The sequence below is a fragment of the Malus domestica genome, chromosome 16 (assembly GCF_042453785.1).
Source record: "Malus domestica chromosome 16, GDT2T_hap1".
Lineage (NCBI taxonomy): Eukaryota > Viridiplantae > Streptophyta > Magnoliopsida > Rosales > Rosaceae > Malus > Malus domestica.
The window spans coordinates 17637385-17657384 of NC_091676.1; the positions used below are offsets into that span (position 1 = coordinate 17637385).

The following is a 20000-nucleotide window of genomic DNA, read 5'->3' on the forward strand; positions in this document are numbered from 1 at the left end:
GATTAAAATCCTATTCATTTTCAATTTTTGATCAAGGTCCTTGGGTATTAATAACATCATTAATTATTTGAATAATAAAATATTTTTATTTTTAAATATATTCCTTTACTGTTTAAAATGTTACAATTAGTATATTTATATTTATGGCTAAATTTTTTTATCATTTATTTTTACTTTTAGTTTGTACCAATTTTTTTTTTCATTTTTAATTTGTACCCATATATTAGTTTCTTTTTGTGCCTATATTTTTTAAAATTTTATTTGTGTTTATGCCCATGTGTATACCGTCATGTGACATTGTATATTTAATCAATTATAGAAAAATTACATATAGTATATTTATGTTTTATGCCTAAACTTTGTATCATATATTTATATTTTTAGTTTGTACCCACTTTTAATTTGCAACATTTTTTTAAGTTTGTAGTATTTTCTTTTTAGTTTTATTTTGTACCCATGTATTAATTTCTTTTAGCGCCTATATTTAAAAAGAAATTCATTTGTACTCATAATTTTTTAATCTTTTATCTATACCCTAATTTATTTATAATGTACCTATTCTTCTTTATTAATGTACCACTTTATTATAAGTGAAATGTACCAATTTTTTGTAAAATGTACCAATTTTTTTAACACTATGGATACATTTTTTGCCATTTATTATTTCTTATTTTTACATAGTTTTTATCCATTTATTCAATCAAAATGTTTGAATTTTTTTATTGTAACCGTTTCTAATAGTATTATAATGAGGGATTTTAATTTTATAGGATTATAAATCTCATAAAATATCAAACAATTAATGTCAAAACTATAAAAATATTAATATTAATTGTAATATAATGAGGTGTACAAAGTAAAGGGGCATTATATATGTGTGTGTGTGTATATCATCCAGGGCACATTATAAGAAATAGGAACCAACCTCCTCCAACAAAGCAGAAACTGAAAGCAACTAGACGAAATAGATTTATAGTTGTGAATCCTATTTCAACCAAAATTACAATAAAGAGAAGAAACCAGGACAAACTTTGAGTTTTCAAAAAATCCACAAGAATGCCTCTTTGTCACTCCCAAATCTCCTCCTCTTATAATCTCTATAACATTTTTGACGAATACAATGGATGCTAGCCGTCGCAACTCGCAACAACCTTAGACCTTTGTTCCCTGTGGCAAGCTAGGCAACAATCAAGTCGTTTGTTGGAAGGAGAGGATCTTAGCCCATCCGTAAAAAAGCTCTTCTTGTAGTAGGTCAGCTGTACCGTGCAGCACGAACATGCATTTGGTTTACAGAAAGTTTAAAGCAAAAACTCCAACTACTTGCACCTTCCTGCTTTGTGGTGTTGTTTTTCCTCCCAACCAAAAAGGACACAATGACTACATTTGGAACTTAGAGGATCTGAATGCATACAACATTCACAACACCAACACAAAATCATGTTCCCATTATCTAAAAAACGAACAAAACATTGCATGACAAGTGACCACCAACTGCAACTAACTTCAACAAATAGTAACTATCACTTTACTCGACAATCTTGAAACTTCGAGACAGTAACTGGAATTAGCCAAATCTACCCTTATAGGCCTATAACTAAAGTAATCAACCAAACCATCCCAAAGGCTAGAAATAACATCCAACTTCCTCTATTGAAACTTACCCCTTTATCCTTTTGGCTCAACTCTACTGCCGATATCCTACATTTGTAAAAATTGAAAATTTGATACGCAAGATATTGTGTCAACAACAGGTGGAAATAACAGTAATAACCAGAAAGATCTAGTAATAAGTAGAAGGCAGTGCAAGAGATGTTGAAAAAAAGAAAAAACCAGCCCTTTCTTTCAACAATGCTTCAAATGGCATACACAAGTAAATAAATAGAAAGAAAACGCCAAACGAACAATTGAGAGGAGAAAAACAGTGTAATCACTGTTTGTGGTGGTAATTGGAGCTGTAAGTCAAATTTAGTGTACCTCTAACGAATGATAAGTAACCTAATAAAACTAATCACGAATCCTACTAATTACAAGAAACTATAAAGGAAGGCAAATGAATAGTTAACGCCAATGCCTCGGATAAGTTTCTAGAAGGTAGACTTCAGTAATGACTTTGTGAATTGGTAGGCAAAATTATCTTAAGATCAGATTTGCTTGACTTCAATCTTTTGATACTTTGCTGTGAAGAGAATGCAATAATATTGAAGGCAACATCCCAATATTGTAGTCGAGTCGTCAAGGCATTTCAAGGGCTGCTCAATTTTCACGGCTGTTTCGAATGCTTCATCGCCGTTGAAAGACAACCTGATGGAGGAGATAAATTTGACTTGAGTAAAATGGCGCGAGCAGAATATGGTTTGGTTTGATGAAATGGTGGTCCTCCACGATGGCATACCAAGCTTTGGAAACACAGATGAATCAAATTAAATCCTTGGACAGAAGCCGAGAAAGGAAGTCGAACAATATTGAAGGCACCAACTACATCAGCTGAATAACACCCTAACTCTGAGCAATTTCCATGTAAGTACGACTATGCCCGCTGTTCCTAGGGAAAACATGTCGCAGAGTGGAGGTCAATTGTTGCATTGCACCCATTAAACTAGAATGAGGCCAGCAAGGCACATTCCCATCATAAGTATCCATGATTCTGATAAGAGGCAAACAAGATTTAGGAAGACGAAAAATTGTGGCTGCATGAAGGATTATGACTACCAAGTTGAAAGAATAAAATCCTAAGTATGCTTTGATACCAATCTAACAGGCACCGATCCCGGTGTTTGAATAACAATGGGATGGCCATGTGTTGGTCGATACCCGAGAGTGATGCAAGCCGTTTAAAGAATGGATATGCCGAGAACATGTGAAACATGCATATAAATTTCGAGCGTAACGACGCAAAATAGTAATCAAGTACAAACCTTAATAAAATATAATATTCAACTACCAACAAATTAAAAGTGATAATGCATGACATGTTTAAAGTGTACTACTAATTCAAAATACAAGCGGAAGGAATATTAGAAAGTTAGAAAGTGCGATTACAAGATATGTTCTACACAGAGAGGAGGACAAAAATTCACTGATATGGAAATGCCTCGTAGCTCGGGTTGTATGCCTTATTCCTAGGTCCTGAGGGTGCGCAAAACAGAAGATGAGTGGACCAAGTTTATATATATCTAATACTAAAACAATTATTCTTTAACGTACTAACTCCCATCTTTAGAAAACTCATATAGCATAATAAGTAATAAATTTTCTGAAAACCTTAGCATGCCATAAAACATACAACATATATAGTGTGCTTAGTAGTGGTATCACAATCACCCGAAGGCACTGCATCGCCCGCCTGAAGGCATATATAAATATCTTCCGCCGAAGGCACTACATCACATGCCCGATGACATATATAAATATCTTCCGCCCAAAGGCACTACATCGCCTGCTCGAAGGCATATATAAATATCTTCTACCCGGAGGCACTACATTGCCAGCCCGATGGCACTACATCCCCGCCCGATGGCATATATAAATATCAATATCCACTAAGTAAGCATAGAAAATCATGAACATAATCTTTCCAAAATATATCTCATCAGAGCTCAATAGCTCAAACATCATATCATAAATCCATGTTCATAAATATCTCAATATACATAAATTCGATAAAGCATGATATTTCATAAAGCATGAACCCGATTTACTCATGAACGTTTAATAAAACGTAGTCATAAAATCATGTTTTTCATGTATGCATTTCTAATAATAAAATCATGCATTTTAGAAGGGGTCCTCATAGATACTCCGTCGTCAAAGATTCGTTGGAAACGTTACTAACAAATGCACCTAAGCACATAAAGGGACCAATTAATAAAAGTCTACTCAAATGATTAAATTTGAGAAAATGGTCGTCGTAACAGATTCAGGATGTGGAAAAACCTAAGGAGGGACCTCAGGTTCCCCCACGCGCCGCCACTGAGGGATGGCCCAGGAGGCTAGGCGCCACTACGCACGCCGAGATTGGTCGCCGAAAAAGTTGCCGGCACCGCCGTGGTCGCCACCATGGATGGCGACCGAGGTGCGTGTGCTCCATGCCACGCGCTGACCTTCAATTTTCTAGAAAAATCCCAAACTTTTTTGCCAACTTCAAGAGCCCATTCCGAGCTCGATATAAGTCCAAATCGAGTGATTCAAAAGCCAAAATGTAGTTAGGAATGTGGAGAACTTAAAATGTTAAGCGTTCATAACTTCCTCAATAGTCAACGAAATTGAGTAATTCAAAAACAAAAATCTTACTTCTCAATGAGACGAAGAGAATGGTACCTTTCGGAAAGGCTAACTCCTTGTGATTTGGCCGAAAAATGCCTCGAAAGTGGCAGTCCTGGCCTGAAAACTGGGGAAGCTTTCCCCGTGAGTTTCCTACATCCAAACATCACCAAAACTTCTCAAAACTACTTCGAAACATACACCAAGACACGATCTACAACTTTTGGATGAGATTCGAGGCTTACCTTAGCCGGAGAATGTGATAACTCGTCGAAGAACTTAGTGAACAGTGAATGCATTGTGCAACGCGTTTGGAAGAGTTTGAAGGGTTTTCTTTCGATTCTGAGTTCGTAGGGGTGATGGTGGTGGTGCCATGGTTGTTGTTGTGTGATTTGTTTGAGTGAAAACCCTCTAGAAGGGTTGGTTTGAGACAAGGCCAAAAGGTGAGGGAGAGAGTTTGTAGAGAGAGAGTGTGTGTGTGTGTGTTTTGACTGAAATGCAAAAAATGGAAGGGTGACTCACACGTAGGGGGAGGAACAAGGGGACAAGGATCCAAAATGGGTCCCATTGGTTCACAAATTAAGGCCACTAAAGAGGAAATGTGAAATATCCGAAAAACATTCGATGTTTCAAAATGTAAAATCAACGTTTATGCTTCAAGGGCAATTTGGTAATTTCATACATCCGATAATATTATAAAATAAGTAAAAATAAGGACGGGGTTTCACAGTAACAATAATGACATAACACTTACCCAAAAATAAAAGTAAGCAGTTGTCCACCACTCCCCGAATTCTTTAGGACACTTTATCGATCGCTTCCTCGGTAAAAGCCGACGTTGATGTGCTAAATCCAACGTCAAATGCATTGTAAAAGCCAAAATTAAAGTCTTGTACTTGCTTATAATGTGGTAAATAAAAACAAGTTACAAATGAAGAACAATTACTTACATTGTTGTTCAGAGTACTCTCAGACTGGATGAGTGTGGTTAAAAAAAACCCGACCCACAGTGGCCAAGCTGTATAGGTCCAGTCTATTGCTGGTACACAAAAAAATGCACAGGTTGTTAAAGATACATGGACATCAAGTTCATATTCAATTGTTTGAATGACAACCAAAAGTGAACTTACCTCGACGAACCCACCCAACGCATCAAGACGTCGATGAAAACCTCCACATCTGGATTTGGGATGATTCACAGAGGATCTAGGGCGACAAAATCCTCGGCGGAATGGCCATCACCAACTTTATTTCTTTTGTAGGATTTGATAAGGGTGAACGGGTGCACCAGTTGTATTACTTTATGCTTCAGTAGCATGCCCTTACCATGAAAGGGCTCCAAATCAAATGGACCGGTAGCCTCGTTCACGTCAATGGCTTTCTCAGTGTGGTTAATATACTTGTTGACCTCCATGTCCTCGTCTTCCTCTCGAAGATGGAAAACCTGCCTTTCTCCCAACTCACCCTCCACTCTAAACTCCAATATATGCAGCTGCGATTGGGTGACATCGTTTGCATTTTGGGCCTCAATTATCTTCAGCAAGTCGACATCAAAAGTAGGTAAATTCAAAGTGATGGTTGTCACTTCGATTATTTCTTTTCCCCGAGGTGACTGCCCTTCGCCGGTAGAGGTTTTAGGTTAAGGGGAAGGTGTTGTGAAATCTTCATTACCAGGTGGACATTCAAGGGAATTGTCGACCTTTTCATCCTCAGGGACATTACATGTGTCCCACCTGACCCTACCGACTTATTAGGGGTCAGGGGCTTGTCAAACGATTTTACAACTGCGTCACCTCGAAGACGCTCAACCTCGGTAGCCAAACTCATACTCCTGCATATAAAAACAGTGATTTCATATCATAACTCCACCGAAACTGATATCCGTTTAGAAACAGTACAAGTGTCTAAATTGAAACTACAATTTAAGGGGATTTAAGTATTCACCACTAACCGGGATGATGATGGCAATGCTCCCATGTGTACATGGTCTCCTGTCTTCGCCTTCCCTTTCGGTTCGGATAAAGGAGTTGCCTCAGAGTCGTTATCAACATTTGCAACACCTTTACTTTCGTCCTCCGGTGTTGCATCCTACCAGCCTCAACATCATCAAACATGACGTTCCAGTAAAACGCCATCTTTTCTTTCTTGCTCATAGTAATTGGGTGGACAATAATGTGCATCCGACAAAATCGGTGTTGCATATGTAAGTATAACCAATTCGTAATAAAAATTTGGTAAGTTTATTAAAACTGGAACAAACACGTACCCATTTTTGAGTAAAAGACCACTTTTCAGCTTGTGATGGGACAAATTTAAGTTGGTGTCCCAACTGCAAATCCATGGCAATAACTGAGGGTTCTCCATTTGCACCCTCGCATAGTTTTTGGACCTTAAGTATGGCAAAGTTTCAAACAATCAGATCTACAAAATTTAAAGCAATAATGTCAATAAGTTGCAGCGAAAACGAATCCAAAAGTACGTGCAACTTATAACAACAAAATAAAAGGGAAATTACTTGAAAAGCATATGAAAATCCCCTCAAGTTATAGGAGTCCCAGATGGCACCCCCGATTTCTCAACGATTTTTTCTTTTACAACCTTGTGGTGAGTGCAGAATGTGATTTTTGAAGTGCCAATAACAATTCTCAAATTATATACACATTTTTTTTCTAGAAAAATGTGTAAAAATCACCACATTGTGTAAGACAAAAAAAAAAATCATTTAAGATAGGGATCTTGGGGATCCATGAATCATATTCGTTCATCGTACATCGTGCGATTATAAATTATTTTAAATATTTTTATTTAAAATTAATACAATCAGTACCTGACAAAAACTGACTGCATGATGTACAATAAATGAAAATAATTTACGAATGGATTCTCACCAAAATAATCCAAAGAGAATCCCGTAGGTATCTAGATAGCCAGCACACTTGTTTTTGAATTCTGTAATTTTTTACCAAGAAAAAAATTATTTTCATACTCCTCTTTATTTGTGTGTCTCTACGTAGCCATGTGCGGGGATTGAGATAAGAAGAGAGGGGTATGAAACAAGCTATGAAGGTCAGAGGGTAACCAAACAGTTAGTCAACAACACTTTCTAGAAAATTCTTGCTCTATTTTAATATTTGCTATACTTTTCAGTTTCATTACAGTTCACAAACCTCAGTTGTGTCAATATGGACTATCTAGCTAGCCTTGAAAGTTTGCGTATATATTAATGTACACAAAATATTCAACAAAATGCCTCATGTTTGCAGAAGATAACTTGCTTGTGAAGGTAGAAGCTAGAAACTCATGGAATGAATGAGAAATATTTCGCCTGCAGTTCGGAGAAAATCGTTAATAATTAGTAGGTTATCGCTAGCCTACCATACAATAAAACCAGAAATATTCACATCTCTGATTCTCATTAAGACATGTTCAACTGGTTATTCAGGTATCTTATTTATTAATCTGTAAAATTTATATGAAAAATGCTAACCAGAATATCAAAAGGAGTTGCAAACCTTTCCGGCATTAATTTTCTAATAAATTGATGAAATATGCAGATAAACTCCATCAAAGTATGTAGAAGCAGGCGTAGCAACATAGATGCTAGCCGTCGCAACTAGCAACAACCTTAGAGCAACTCCACCATTGGAGCCCTCCTCCCAGGCAATCCACTATTCAATCCACCCTGTGAACAGTAACTGTCATAATGAACAGTAACTGCTTTTTGCATCTCCACCCTTCCACTTGAATAGCCCTAGCAATAGGCAATAAAATATTTATTATTTTTTTTTTTTACAAAATAATACTAAATAAATTTTTTTGTAATTTCGGATAAGATATTTTAATTCGTTCTCGTTGCGCCACGTGTCATTTACCCAAAACGACTATTATTGGTCATAGATTTCGATAAGATTTTTATCCAATGTCATCGTGCCACGTGTCGTTATCTTTTCAGAATCTTTGAGGATAGATTTCGATCAGATATTTTAAATCGTTCTCGTTGCGCCACGTGTCATTTACCCAAAACGACTATTATTGGTCATAGATTTCGATAAGATTTTTATCCAATGTTATCGTGCCACGTGTCGTTATCTTTTTAGAATCTTTGAGGATAGATTTCAATCAGATTTTAAATCGTTTTCGTTGCGTCATGTGTCATTATCCGAAAAGATAATTATTGGTGATGGATTTCGATAAGATTTTTATTCAATGCCGTCGTGCCACCTGTCGTTATCTTTTCAGAATCTTTTAGGATAGATTTCGATAAGATTTTTAATGAATGATGGCATGCCACGTGACACTTTCTACAACCTAATCATTTCAGAATCCTCCATATAATCCATCATCCATCCTTTTTAATCTCACACCAATTTTCTCAATATCTCTATCATTATTCATAGTTTCTCAAAAATCTATATCATTATTCATAGTTTCTACTTACAATGTCTTCTTCTTCAAGCATCATGTGGGAAATCGATCAAGAAGAGGAAGAATTGTTTAACCAATCTGAAAGAATGTTCAATCTCCATATAGCCCAAAATGAGAAGGATGAGGATGAGGAGCGGAGAAGGAGAGATGATGAAGCAAGAATGGCCAGAGACTCACATTCTCATCAAGTCATCCAAGTTGTGGCTCAGATATGCAGGCCCACCCGTTCCGAAAACCTTGATAAAAGCAGGCAACAACGAGGTGAGGAGATGTTGGACGATTATTTTGTCCATAATAGTGCATTTCCTGATACGTACTTCAAACGTCGTTTTAGAATGGAACGACATTTGTTCAACAAAATCATGATTCCTGTTTGCAATCATGATTCTTACTTTGTGCAAAAGAAGGATGCTTGTGGTGCTATGGGTCTCATTCCCGAGCAAAAACTTACTGCTGTGCTGCGATGCTTGCGTTTGGAGCAGTTGCAGACCAAGTGGATGAGATAGTGAGGATGGGGAAATCAACCATTCTTGAGTCCTTGATGAGGTTTTACGGAGCAATCGAATCTATCTACACCGCAGAGTACCTCCGGAAACCTACTCACATGGACTTGGAAATGCTTCTGAAGAAGGCCGAGATGCCAGGTTTTCCTGGGATGATTGGGAGCATTGATTATATGCATTGGACGTGGAAAAACTGTCCAAGTGCATGGCAAGGCGCTTATGGAGACAGAAAATGAGCAAAAAGTATCATTTTGGAGGCGGTGGCATCTTTTGATACATGAATTTGGCATGCCTTTTTTGGGGTTCCGGGAGCTCAAAATAACCTCAACGTCCTTGCCCAATCCTCAGTGTTCAACAATGTCCTGCAAGGAAAGGCACCAAAAGTCACGGTCAACGGACGTATGTACGACGGGCCATACTACCTAGATGACGGCATTTACCCAAGGTGATCAACATTTGTCAAAATAGTGCCACGTCCGTGAAGTGCAAAGGAAAAACACTTTGCAAGATGTCAAGAGGGGTGCAAGAAGGATGTGGAGTGTTGTTTCGGTATCCTCCAAGCTCGCTGGGCAATCGTTAAGGGTGCTGCTAGATTGTTTGATGTAGAGTCGCTTCGATCCATCATGATGATGTGCATCATTCTTCACAACATGATTGTGGAAGATGAGTACAATTATGAAGCCGTTGATGAACATGAGGTAGACACGATGAACAATTCAAGAACACGTATATATTGTGCTCATGACGCCACTGATGAGCCCGTGCAACATGAGCCATTAGAAAGGGATGGACGTTACAATGAAAGGATCATTCAACGATATACTGCATTTCAAAGGCCAGACATGCACAATGCCCGGCAAAATGACTTGATAGAGCACCAGTGGGCATTGAAACAAGCTAAAGATAATTAAGTTCATTTAGTGTGTTTTTTATTATTTGGTATGTTTATGTAATTTTATTTGGTGTATTTTATTTTAGTTCATTTAGTGAGGTTTTTATTATTTGGTGTGTTTATGAGGTTTTTATTATTTGGTGTGTTTATGTAATTTTATTTGATGTGTTTTATTTTAGTTCATTTAGTGAGGTTTTTATTATTTGGTGTGTTTATGTAATTTTATTTGGTGTGTTTATGTCATTTGAATAAAGATTCTCTTATAGTATAAATATATTACCATATTAAATAAATTTATTCTCACTTTAAATAAAGTACTAAATTCAATAAATTACAAAAAATACTCTAATCATCATCACTTAACCAATTTGTGGTGCTAGGATGATCTTCTCTTGTCGTGCTAGGACCATCTCCTCTTGCTCTTGCTTCTCTTGCACGCCTTCTATGCACCACATCCTCTTTCTCCGACTTCCAAAAATATTTAGAATTTGGAGACTTCCCTTCTAAAGGCGTGTTCATAATCTCACGATCTCGTTGAGCCATTCTTTCTTCTCTAACCAATTCCCTTTCTTGCCTAAGTAGCTCTCTCTCTGATTAGCTTGAAATTCTCTCTCAATAGTTGCAGCTTTTGCCTCCTCTCTAGCCTTATTAGCCTCAAATTTCGCCATTTCCCGCGCCAAAGTCAATTCATTATGGCGAGTAAGTTCTTCCATGTACTTTGCGTAATCATGCTTGGAAGCACTTCCTTTTCTCTTTGAAGCCTTCTTACCTTGAGGCCTAATTGGATAACGGGTCGAACCCGACGCTTGTTCAGGGATGGGTGTTTCAGGCACTTCTTCTGCATCATCTTCTTGCGAGCCATTATCAGGTGTAGAGTATAGCGTAGTGCTGTTCATGACAACTTCTGGACTGACAGGCACAACTCTGAATTTAGGACAATCTTTGACAATATTCCAACATTCCCACCGGTTGAATGATTTATTTTTGGTTTTGGCACCATACCAAGCTTGTGCTTGAATTAGCTACACAATGGGGGAGGATAAATAATAATAATCCAAGTAGGTAACAAATAAATAATGAAAACAAATAATTATAATTAAAGTATGTAACAAATAAATAATACACACAAATAATTATAATTAAAGTAGGTAACAAATAAATAATTCAAACAAATAATTATAATTAAAGTAGGTAACAAATAAATAATACAAACAAATAATTATAATTAAAGTAGGTAACAAATAAATAATACAAACAAATAATTACAATGTAAATTTGGGTATAGTACAAACAAATAAATAATATATTGTTACCTGATCCGTGTAATTTTCCCCACTTCGAAGATTACTACTAGCTTGTGCCAAGGTGTCTCTCCAAATAGTAAACGATTGGCTAAGTAATTTCCAATGACTAGAAATCGATTCTTTGGTTCTACTCCCACCCATTTTCTCAAGATAATTGGTATGAATAAGACTCCACATTTCTCGCAACTGTATCTCATTACTCGTACGCGAACTATGAGTAACTTCAACCCAGCTTGTACACAACGCAACATCTTCAAAAAGCGACCAATTCGTACCTGTAGCAGTAGTTATTTTGTTGAAAAAAATTGGGTTGAAACTTTTAGAGAAAGATAGGAATTTGATTGAAAGTAATTGAGAAAATATGAAATTGTGGTGTAAGGTAGATGATAATGAGAAGGTATTTATAGAAAAGTAGAAACATTTTTTTTTAAATTTTCAGATATTTTTTTTCTGATTTTTTACAATTTTTAAATTTTTTTTATTCAAATAATTAATCTCTGCCGTTGGATTTAAAAAATTTTGAATTCCAACACTCCAGATTGTGCCACGTGTCACAGTGGTAACTCTTCTTAATTTAAAACTATTTTTCTTTTTTTTTTTCAATTTATAAAGCAGATTAACATCAACCGTTGATCTCAGATCGAACGGTTGATATTAAATCAGCTTTTTTTTTATTACCATTGGAAATTGGACGGCTCGTATTAAAGAGTCGTTGGGATCGAACGAACCGTGGGAAGCCACGGGGCTTCCCAATGGTCACCTGCATTTCCTGGCGCGTGGGCCCTGTGCCCTGTAAACTTGTCAGCTGACACGCCCCCACTCCCGAGTGAGGGGCACGCGCCTGACATAAAAAAAATTAAAAAAGTACCGACGCCAGGCCTGGCGTGAGGTTGACGCCACACACAACTCAGGCTGCAAGCCTGTCAATTCTCCACGAGCCTGGCCCTCGGGCTCCCACCTTCACTCGGGCTGCCCAAGGCTGAAGGCCTATCCACCGACCCTCGGGCCCTTTCCCTTCGCATGTCCCCCCAGTAACCACCAAGGGTGGAGTTGCTCTTAGATCTTTGTTTCCTATGACAAGCTAGGCAACAATCAGGTCGTTTGTGGAAGAAGTGGCATCCACTACAGGCAGGACCCCAGTCCTTCCGTAGACAAGCTTCTCTTCTAATACGTTAGTTGTACCGTGCATCACGAACATGCATTTGGTTTAGAGCAATTCCAGTGTTGGGTTTAGCCCAGTGGACTGCCCCCATTTGCAACCCAATCCCTTCCCAAACTTGCTTCAGCCTATTCGGGCAATTGGGCTAAAAGGGAGTCCATGGGAGAGGGCATGCGGGAGTCCAAGGCCCAAGTGCCTAAGGGCTTTGTGATGCAAGGCTGACGTCAGCCACGTTATAAAAAAAATTGCGTTAGGCGCATGCATAACAAGCGCATGTGGGGGTGCGTCTCCGACACATTTTCACATGTTGGGACTCGCATGTCAACTTCACTCAATTATCTTTGAATCTAGACTGTTGATTTCCAGATCAACGGTCCAAGTTTTTAGGCTTTAAAAAAAAATTTAAATGGAAAAAAACCAGAAATGTTATGGTGGGCCACATGTCACATTCTGGATTGTTGGATTTCAATTTTTTTTTGTAATCCAACGGTCCAGATTAATTAAGTTAATAAAAAAAATTTAAAATATTAAAGATCCGAAAAATTTCAAAAATAAAATTAAAAAAATAATTTTTTTTTCTATAAATACCTTCTCATTTTCTCCCACTTTACATCACATTTCAATATTTTTAACGATTCTAAACAATTAAGAACATGTCGCGTGACAGAATTGGTTAAAAATCTTATCGTAATCTATCTACAAAAATTTTACTTTCGGATAATGACACACGGCGTGACGAGATTGGTTAAAATCCTATTCGAAATTTAAAATTATTTTTTATTATTTTATAAAATAAAAAATATTAATATTTTATTGCCTACTACCGTGGCTATTCAGTTTAGAGGTAGAGATGCAAAGGCAATTATTGCTTATTAAATGCAATTACTATTGAGTGGAGGAGATTCAATTGCCAATTGTCATGGGAGGCCTTCCTACACTGAAGTGCTCTTACAGAAAGTTCAAAGCAAAAGCTTCAACTACTTGCTCCTTCCTGCTTTGTGGTGTTGTTTTTCCTCCCAACCAAAAGGGACACAATGACTACATTTGGAACTTAGAGGATCTGAATGCATACAACATTCACAACACCAACACAAAATCCTGTTCCCATTATCTAAAAAACAAACACAACATTGCATGACAAGTGACCACCAACTGCAACTAACTTCAACAAATAGTATTCAACAAATAGTAACTATCACTTTACTCGACAATCTTGAAACTTCGAGACAGTAACTGGAATTAGCCAAATCTACCCTTATAGGCCTATAACTAAAGTAATCAACCAAACCATCCCAAAGGCTAGAAATAACATCCAACTTCCTCTATTGAAACTTACCCCTTTATCCTTTTGGCTCAACTCTACTGCCGATATCCTACATTTGTAAAAATTGAAAATTTGATACGCAAGATATTGTGTCAACAACAGGTGGAAACAACCAGAAAGATCTAGTAATAAGTAGAAGACAGTGCAAGGAAACCAGCCCTTTCTGTCCACAATGCTTCAAATGGCATCCACATGTAAATAAAATATAAATAAAACCCCAAACGAACAATTGAGAGGAGAAAAACAGTGTGATCACTGTTTGTGGTGGTAATTGGAGCTGTAAGTCAAATTTAGCGTACCTATAATTATAGTGTACAAATCCAGTTTTACCTGAAAACAGGAACCTATCACAAACTGCATCAGCAGTGACTTTGTGAATAGGTAGGCAAGGTTGTCTTGGAATCAGATATGCTTGACTTCAATCTTTTGATGCTTTGCTGATGTGAGTAGAGTGCAGTAACGTTGAAGGCAGCATCCACTGCAAGGCAAGCTTTGGATCCTTTTCCATAAGTTGGATTTTAGGCTATAAACATTGTCTCGTAGTTGCAAATGCAAACAACACCATTCGTTGAGCAGCCCAGTCTTGTAGTGGAGTCGTCAGGGCATTTCAAGGGCTGCTCAATTTTCACGGCTGTCCCGAACGTTTCACTGTCGTCAAAAGGCGATGAAAGGAAATCTGACGGAGGAGCGTTGCGTGACTTGAGTAAAATGGTGCAACCGGAATTGGTTTGGATGGAGCGTTGAAGATGAGCTTTGATGAAGCGACCCAAACTAAAGAAATGCAGAGGAACCGAAGCAAGTCCTTGGACGGAAGCCGTGAAAGCGTGAAAGGATGTCGAACAGTATCTCCGGTGGGAGGTCTGACATTTTTCTTCTGAAGAAATCAGCTACGGATATGGAGCCTGGGTTTCAGGGAATAAGCTCTCTCTGTTTTAGTTTGGGCCAACAACCAAGCAAAGCAACTCGGCTGGTCAACATTGGCGATTTCAATGAGGACCGGCGTTACTTCCTGTTTCAACATACTCTCTTTTTCATGTTTACTTGTTTTCTTGGTAAATTTTGCATGTTTTTTTAGAAAGCTACAACATTGATATATAATGCAACTATTGAAGATAGTGTGTATAAAATGGATCTCGATAAAAATCTTGTCAGAGATTTACATCCGGACTAAGGGGAAAAGAACGTCCGCACTAGAATAAAATGACTTAAGTGCTATCCTCAAAGAGAGAATCAAGGATTCCTTAAACCGAGTTACAGAATTTTCCAGCGTTAAACTCAGTCGAGTCAACCTATGGGCTACCTTGTTTGTTGACATTCCCAAATTGCGAAGATTCCTGCTCGCTTTCAATTTGCAAAGCTGCAATCACCACAAGTGCGTCCCCTTCTACCTCAGGTGAGGCAAGTTTCCTCAAGATCGGCGTTGATTTTCGTTAAATTTGAATCGGATTTGAGGTAAAATTCGAAGTTTTCCGTTGACTCTGCCACCAGTAGCGTAGCATCTTGTTCCGGTTCGGGCACAAAATATGCGAGTCCCTTGTTTGTCCTATGGCATAACCCTCAGTTTCGGCCATACTCGTACTTCAATTTCATGCTTATTCGTTGTGCGCAACTTGGAAGTCTGGTCAACTTGGAATTCATGAAAATGAAATCAGGTCAGAGAGAAAACAATGCAAACAAAATCCACAACTTTCAAACAGTGCTGATATGGATGAACAATTTCAGCACTTTTTGGCTTATGGATCCCAAAAAAGCAATCTGTAATAATTCACATTTAGTTATTCGTAATCCTGCTCAAATTTTTTAACTGATTGCAGCATAAATCAACCAGTAATTGAAACAAAAGCGATCGGAACAGCAAAGGACATACAATTTGTGAAATTTGGTTTCATTTTGGCCGTTCTAAACAGCCTCATACTCTTTTGCATACCTAGCATTTCTTCACTATGCATGTTCATTGCAGGCTATAACTTCCGCACGTACTTTTGCCACGAACATTCATTCACATGAAAGTCAGAAAAAAAAAAAACAATATGTATCCAAATCAGTTGGCACCAAGAGTCCAAGACATACTCCAGGAAGTCGACATTGCCTTGGAAACAAAGAGTAAAGCAAAAGAGCAGCAGCGTTATCATCCAACCCAAGTACCTGCAGAAACACAAACTGCTATGAGATACCAAAAACCCAACAAGCTTGCAAGAAGCTAAATGGAAACAAGGATTAGATATCAAACAAGAATACTCGTACGCTCAGTTTGAATCAAGGATTATAGTTCTTTTTTCGTCCTTTTAATCTGTTGAATCAAGAAGTAGAGGTTGAACAAAGATATTTGTAATCATAATCAAACGAGAAAAGCATTCAAGTATATAGCTAGAACTTGTGACAAGTCACAAGTCAGAAAAGAAACATCTCGTTCGTTCTGTTTTCTATATCTAATTAACAAAAAATTTAGCCTTTGAGCAATCATTTTACAGCTTTTGAGGTTGCTCTATTTCTATCCATTTTTGCCATGTAGCTCCTTCTTTTATATATACAAACTCCAATGATCACAGTAGATGAATACTCAAACAAAGAAAGATAAGGACGCATCTCCCAAATGAAAATCTGAACCGAGATCAAAACAGGATCAGGACGCAATGGTAAGATTATTTCTTGCAATTAAGCCCCAGAAATCATTGGCTTCGTGTATATATTGCAAAATGATTTATCAATCAAGAAGAAAAACAGAACAACCCATGAACATGAGCCATTAGATGCAAGAAATTGAAGCATGACATTAGCTACTCATAAGGTTCCAACTTACAGTAGATAAACAAGATATTTTTGAGGGCATGATTCATTTTAGTTAAACCCACCTTCTTTGCTCACGACGGAGTCACCATCAAGAAGAGAAAGGGTCCCTAAGCAAATGGTTGCTTTAAAGAGATGTGGCAGACCACCACTGTAGACTTGGTTATTATTTTTCTGCTCTAAATCAAACCAAATAAGCGCACCCTCACCTTTCTTCAAGAGAACCATTTCACCGTTCTTTGAGAACCCCAAAGGTTCACAATGATCAAACCACCAAGGCACAGTTTCCGGGCCAGTTTCCACACCAATAGAATAGAGCAAGGTCCAAGAGTCGGACGTTCCGTACTCGTGCATAACAAAAACACAGAGAGAGAGCCCCTTAAAACCACCAAATTCATAAGAGAATTGTCATCCTCGTCCACTGGGGGTGTGAAACTCCCGATAATTCTCATTGGCAAGATCAAGGGTTAGAATTATGCATCGACTGTTATCTTTCCGCATCAGCCAACACAGAGCACCGTTGGTAAAAACAATCTCACGCCTATGAATACAAAAACCATGGCAAGGCAAGCTCTGGATCTTTTTCCATGAGTTAGATTTTAGACTATAAACGCCGACTTGGGAATCCACAGACTCTCTCTTTCTGTTCTCAAACTGCGTAATTCGCAAAACTTTAAAGTCATCATTAGCTGAATCATACCCGAACCCGAAGAGAGTGTACCTGTTGGAATATGATGGTGGCTGATGCTCTAACGTTGGAAGGGGAATCTTCTTCAACTTTTGAATTGACGTGTTCCACAGACAAACATCTGTACATTCACAGTCGTGAATACAAACCACACCATTAACCGAGCAGCCCAACACCTCAAGGTAGTCGCCAGGGCATTTCAAGGGCCGCTCAATTGGCACAAGTGTCCCGAACGCTTCGTCGCCGTTGAAGGACAGTGAATAGAAATCTGACCAAAGAGCGGAATTTGATCGGAGTAAAAGGGTGCGAGCCGAATTGGTTTGGATGGAGCGTTGGAGATGAGCTTTGATGAAGTGATGGTCGTGGATGATGGCATACCAAGATTTGGAAACGCAGAGGATTCGAATCAAATCCTTGGGCGGAAGGCGAGAAAGGATGTCGAACAGTATCTCCGGTGGGAAGTCTGACTCTGACATGGTTTTCTTCTTCTGGGTTTTGGGTTTTGGGTTTTGAGCTCATCTGTGGAATTCGGCTTCAGGGTTCTTCTTCCCTGTTTGGCGAAGAAGGCGAAACTTGAAAAGTTCGAAGGAGGACCAACAATCCGAAGAAATCAGCTATGGAATCTGGGTTTAGGGTTAGATCCCTCTTTTGGGAGAACAACAGAGCAAGAGGAGGGTCAAACATTACTCACTTTCAACTTCAATGGGTAGCAAAGACTAGTTTAAATTCATATTTGACCAGAATCAATTTTAGGATTTCTATCTTACAAATAAAGAGAAATATCATTAACTAAAGGTTTTTTATATTAGCACCCCATAAAATGTTGAATGCACCCCATATTAAAATTTAATATTAAATGACTTATTTACTCCACTATGCAATGACAATTTTGACCTTATTAGGTTTTAAAAAAAATAAAAATTTATAAATACACCTCAAATCACTTTTAGCGTATTATTTATTTTCTCAACTATCAAAACCCTCTCATCTTCCATTGTTGAATAAAACTCTAACCAATGAACTACAAACATGTTGATTGAGAAAAATTGTTTTTGACAAATGGAATACAAAATCGATGTTTCTGAAGCTTTACATGAGATAAGACTTCACATTTTTCATTGTTTTAGTGATTTCGATAACATCAATAATTATTTAATCTTGCGTTTGCTGCATTATTTAAACTTCTATATATTCATATTCATCTTTTAGGGTTCATATTAATCTTGCGAACCCAGTAACATGAGTCGTATTAGTGCTAGAGTCATATACTACTTTTACAAATTGACGATAGCCATTCTCCACATGAACTCCTACTCTCAATCTTTAGCCGTTTGATTGACGTACGTTTCTCATTGTGAGTTTTTCTTTCTTTTTTCTTCTTCTTTTCTTGTCACTGGGAGATGATCAGTGAAAAATGAGGAGAGACATGGCCTATATTTAAAGAAATCTGAGACCGATTCAGTTTTGATTTATTAATTAACTTCTACACCTGGATCATTAGCAGAAAGAGGGTCTTTATTTATTTTGTTCAAGACTAAGTCTAAAGACTTGTGAAATATATATAGAAGCATTCTTTGTTAGCAGTAATGAGAAAGTCTTTTTTTTTTCTTTTTTTTTACTCGAAAAGACTCAACACCACGAGTCATTTTTAAGGCTTTTTAGAAGTTGAATAAGATGATTTCAAACTATACTAAGATGATTTCAAATCATCATTTTGAAATCATTCGGTAAACTAAACGTTCAGATGATTTGAAATATTTCGACAAATTAAACGTTCAAATGGTTAGATTCAATCCCTAAAAATAAAAAATGAGTGTTATAAGATTTGAGAAATGTGGGGTGTAAAGAAAATGTGGGGTGTATGTACAAAATATAAGATGTATATTGAGAATGTAGGGTGTGGGGGTATTATGGGAAAGTATGTGGGGTGTATTTAGATAATTTTTAAGTGAAAAAGCAAATATGGGGTGTATTAAGTATGTGGGGTTTATTCAACAATTTGTGGGGTGTTAATATAATTAGCCTTAACTAAATGATGGTTATACTTTAGAAAAAATAATAGACACACTCCTTTTTAATTTTTTCACATTTCCATTTCTTTTTGTTTGTTTTACATATAATTTATTTAATTTGATAGTCAAAATGAATAAGAGAGCGTGAATATTTGTTTGCTAAACTAAAAATAAATGATGAAGGGTTATTGCATTTTATCCCCTCGGGTATGGCAACAATTGCGAAATAAGAGCTTGTCACTAAAAATTGCAATGTTAACCGTAGAGCATCTCTAATCGACTAGCTATATATGAGCTCTTAAGCTAAAATTTAGAGAAAAGTGACAATCAAGGTTCTAAAAGGAACTAGTCGGGTGGTGGGCAGAGATCTAATGTTTAAGTGTCTAGGCCTTAGGTTTCTAGATCGAGCCTAGACAGTTTTTTTAATTTTAATTAAATTTATTATATAAGATATAAATAAATGTCTACTTATATTTAAAAAAATACATAATTGTATATGTTCAGTCCTATTAGATTATGAATGTGATTGTGTAAATCCTAACACATATACCATATCTCTTAGATTATATATTATCCTATTAGAGTTGTAATCCTATTTGGATAAAGAATTTACCTTCAATACTACTATAAATAAAAGCACAATTGG

The 20000-nt window shown here is 37.2% G+C and overlaps 1 protein-coding gene and 1 long non-coding RNA gene across 3 annotated transcripts; one reads left to right on the forward strand and one right to left on the reverse strand.

Annotated features, from left to right (window-relative positions):
* Window positions 1–7857: 7857 nt before the first annotated feature.
* Window positions 7858–9191, forward strand: LOC139193025 (uncharacterized). The gene is made up of 2 exons (XM_070815984.1): window positions 7858–7951; window positions 8791–9191. Exons 1-2 carry the CDS (start codon window positions 7858–7860, stop codon window positions 9189–9191), a joined length of 495 nt encoding a protein of 164 aa, XP_070672085.1.
* Window positions 9192–14987: 5796 nt separating this feature from the next.
* LOC103416861 (uncharacterized) lies at window positions 14988–18039 on the reverse strand. 2 transcript variants are annotated; one of them, XR_011577266.1, is made up of 3 exons: window positions 16720–18039; window positions 15795–16012; window positions 14988–15493 (listed from the first exon to the last, which is right to left on the reverse strand). It is a non-coding gene; the product is annotated as an uncharacterized lncRNA (long non-coding RNA). The 2 variants fall into 2 exon arrangements; XR_011577267.1 differs by having other exon boundaries at window positions 15735–16012; window positions 16720–18037.
* Between the last annotated feature and the right edge of the window lie 1961 nt (window positions 18040–20000).